The sequence below is a fragment of the Uranotaenia lowii genome, chromosome 2, assembly GCF_029784155.1.
Source record: "Uranotaenia lowii strain MFRU-FL chromosome 2, ASM2978415v1, whole genome shotgun sequence".
In the NCBI taxonomy this organism is placed as follows: Eukaryota; Metazoa; Arthropoda; class Insecta; order Diptera; family Culicidae; genus Uranotaenia; species Uranotaenia lowii.
Window position 1 is genome coordinate 108280956 of NC_073692.1, and position 3912 is coordinate 108284867.

At 41.2% G+C, this 3912-nt stretch overlaps 1 protein-coding gene across 1 annotated transcript; it reads right to left on the reverse strand.

Annotated features, from left to right (window-relative positions):
* Positions 1–470: 470 nt before the first annotated feature.
* LOC129741762 (uncharacterized) lies at positions 471–1178 on the reverse strand. The gene has a single exon (XM_055733548.1). It carries the CDS (start codon positions 1176–1178, stop codon positions 471–473), a length of 708 nt encoding a protein of 235 aa, XP_055589523.1.
* Positions 1179–3912: the final 2734 nt, after the last annotated feature.

Sequence of the window (3912 nt, forward strand, 5' to 3'; positions counted from 1 at the left end):
CCTCACGTAGCCGCGGGAGAAACAAATCCTTTAGCTCTCTTTTGGTCGCTCACCAAATCTACCACCCAACCCAGCAGCAGGAGGAACTGCCGTCTCGAATCTGAAATCTGAATCTGAAATCTGAATCTGAAATCTGAATCTGAAATCTGAATCTGAAATCTGAATCTGAAATCTGAATCTGAAATCTGAATCTGAAATCTGAATCTGAAATCTGAATCTGAAATCTGAATCTGAAATCTGAATCTGAAATCTGAATCTGAAATCTGAATCTGAAATCTGAATCTGAAATCTGAATCTGAAATCTGAATCTGAAATCTGAAATCTGAAATCTGAATCTGAGATCTGAATCTGAAATCTGAATCTGAAATCTGAATCTGAAATCTTTTTTTTTTTTTTTTTTTTTTTGTACGTTTTATTTAATGAGGGATTAACCTTCTGTTTTCACCCTCCAAAAGTTTTGTTTTTACACTTTAGATCTCACTAAAAAGGTTACACTGTTTTAAAAATTGTATCACTTTCTTCTCCTTGGAACGAACGTTTTCAAGTTTTTCCGCCAGGCTGCCTTCCGGTAGCACTTGTCTTCTGTCGTTGTATTTCAAGCACTCCATAATAATGTGCTTTACCGTCAGTTGAACACCACACGCATCGCACACTGGTGTTTCCGTTCCCTCCATCAGATGTTTGTGGGTCATCCTGGTGTGGCCGTTCCTCAACCTGGTAAGGACCTTCTGCTCTTTCTTGTTGTTCATATCCTTCCATTTTTCCGTTGTCGATTTTATTTCTCGCAGTTTTATATTAAGCTGATTGTTCCAGTTTCGTTCGTGTTGCAGTTTCAACATTCTCTTGATCCACTTTAGCGCGTCCGCTTTTGGAATATTTATAGCGTATCTACCTTCATTTCTTCCTAAGTTCGCAAGTCGATCAGCCTCTTCGTTGCCCTGAATACCAACGTGACTTGGAATCCAGACCATCGTAACGTTTTTCAGATTTTTTTGATAGATGATGTTTTGGACGATCGGATGCTTGGTTCCAGATTCTAAAGCCGTTAGTACACTTGCCGAGTCGGTGTAGATCACAGTTGGTTCATTGGCTCTTTTGATCGCGACATCAATAGCGAGAGCTTCTGCCGAGAAAATTGAGAGGTGATCTGGAAGACTTCGAGATATGTTTTCTTCCATAGGGTTGAAAATGCCAAAGCCCACTTTCCCGCTTGCTAGTGAGCCGTCAGTGTACACTTCTCTTCTGAAGCGGTACTTAGTGTTTTTAAGGTTTGCAAACATGTTAACTGCTGATCTTTTGTTTCCACCAGCTTTAAACTGGTGTTTTATTGTCCAGTCTATCACAGGTGGTTTTTCATTCCACTGTTTGGCTATTTCGGTTTGGAGTCTATGGATTGGTGGAATACGATGGTTTATTGTTTCTGTTAAAAGTTGGTTTGCTCGATTTAATAGATAGTTCTCACTGCAGTCTACTCTTTCTGCTACCCATATTGCTTTTCTTGCCCAATTTTCAGCAACCAGAAATCTAAAGGGGAATACGCCGTTCTCAACATATAGGGCTTCTAATGGGGTTTAGCAGAAAGCGCCGGATATGGTTCTCAACATATTGGTATAAATCGTTTTAAGTTTCAAGATGTTTTCTGGTTCGAATACTTCCCACCCGTAGAACAATTTTGACATAACTGTCGCAAAGCCAATTTTAAGAAGAGTTTCTCTGCTTCCAAGACTTGTTATAATTTTTAAGAAACGGGTACGTGCCGAACATTCTTTTATGAGCATTTCTACATGATTATTGGCATTTCCTTTCTTGTTTAGCTCTACCCCCAATATTCTACCTGTTTTTGTTTGTTTGATCTCCGATCCGTTAGCTTTTAGCTTTTGCATTTTTCCAAATCGATGTTTACCTTTAGTCACACAGCATGTGTGTAACAAGAAGCTCTTTTTGGCATTTATTGCGAAGCCGTTTTTTTTCGCCCACGATAAAATGCCATCAATTCCATGTTGTAACCTTTTACGGCAGATTGCAACAAACTTACTTCCGCAAATTAACAAAATATCATCCGCATATATGAGAACTGAGATGGTCTTTGGTATGAACCTGAACACGTCATTGATTACTAGGATAAAAAGAGTGGGGGATAGAACTGACCCTTGGGGTACTCCGGTTTCTTGAGGCAGATCTGAAGAAAAAGCTCCACCTACTGCTACACAAAAAGTTCTATCTTTCAGGAAGTTTTTTATTACCTGGTACGTTCGGTTTCCCACTGAGGCTTTCTGAAGGGCTTTCAGGATACCTGGTCTCCATGTCCGGTCGAAAGCTTTGGAAAGATCCAACGAAACTAGTTCCGAGTGTAAATTAGCATGTCGGTGCTCGGTGAGTATGTCTTTTAGTTTGCTCAAATGGCTGGTTGTACCCCTACCACTTCGGAAGGCATGTTGATTAGGATGTATAATTTTTCGATGTTCTAACAACTGTTGTAGTCGTCGATTCACTAATCGCTCGTAAATTTTCCCCAAACAAGACGTGAGAGCAATTGGTCGGAAGCTGTTCAATTCACCTGGTTTTGGTATGGGAATAATTACGCTTCTCCTCCAATTCACTGGGTATTCTCCTTTTTGCCAAAGATTGTTAAACACTTCTAGCACAACCTTTTTTGCTTCGGGGGGCATATTTTTTATCATGCTGTACGTTATTTCATCCAGACCAGTAGATTTACCAGCACATTTGCTTAGAGCGATAGTCAGTTCTGTTCCAGAGAAGTCTTTGTCCATGTTTTCATTTTCAGGGATGGAAGGCGGTGGTAGGTAGTTTCTCTCTTCTAATGTTTCTGAATAGTTATTTGCAGTGAAACTTTGTTCAAATACCTTTGCAAGGTGATTTGCAATTTGTTGGGGGTCATCTGTATATTTTCCATCGATAGACATTCTTCTCGTGCGGTTGGATTTGCGTCCTGTGATTTTGCTAAACCTTTGCCACATTTCTGTGACTGGGGTACTCGGGTTGAATGAGGTACAGAACTCATTCCATGCTTCATTTTTACCCTTTTCTACGGCTGATCTTGCTTCTGCTCTGGCCTTTCGAAAGTCTTCGTTTCGGTTTATCCACTCACTAGACGTTTTGGCGGTTCTTCGAAGAAGTTTCCACTTTTCTTTACGATTTTCAATGAGTGTGCCGATTTCTTCGGTCCACCATGGTGCATATTTCGAGGCTGTGTTTCCGGTCGTTCGTGGTATCGAGCGTCTGGCCGTTTGGAAAATGGTCTGAGTGATGTTGATTATGTTGGGGTGCGAAATAGAAAGAACTTCATCCCCTATTTCCTGTGCATACTTTTCCCAGTTCGCTTCCTTAAGTTTCCATTTTTTAACTATCGGGACCGTTGGACAGCTACTGTCTAACTCAATTCTTATGGGGACGTGATCACTGTTGCTTGGATCTGAACAGGTGGTCCATTTAAACCTACCTATGATGGTTGTTGAAGCAAAGGTGATATCAATGGCGGTGTCTTGATTTTTCTGGATTGGGCTGAATCGAGTTTTAGACCCGTCATTAAGCGGTGCCATTTCATGATCAGCAGCCCATCTGGCAACAATTTCACCCATGTTGTTCGTGAAATTGTCCCAGGTGGCATGTCGACTATTGAAATCTCCTCCAACAAGGTATGGGGGGGAGAGATTGGACATCAGATCTCTCAACGCCCTGTCCGCTGTGTTGTAATAGCCTGACTTGAAATGATTGTAAACACAGATCAGAGTTACTTTCACTGGGGAAAGTAGTCTGACTGCTACCGCTGAGATTTCCGTCTCTAAGTCGATCAGTTCATGTGGCGCTTCTTTTAAAATACCCATGACAGCTGGACCTTTTCTTCTCCCCGGACTAAATTTGGATGTGTACACGCAATAGTTTTTGGTCAGC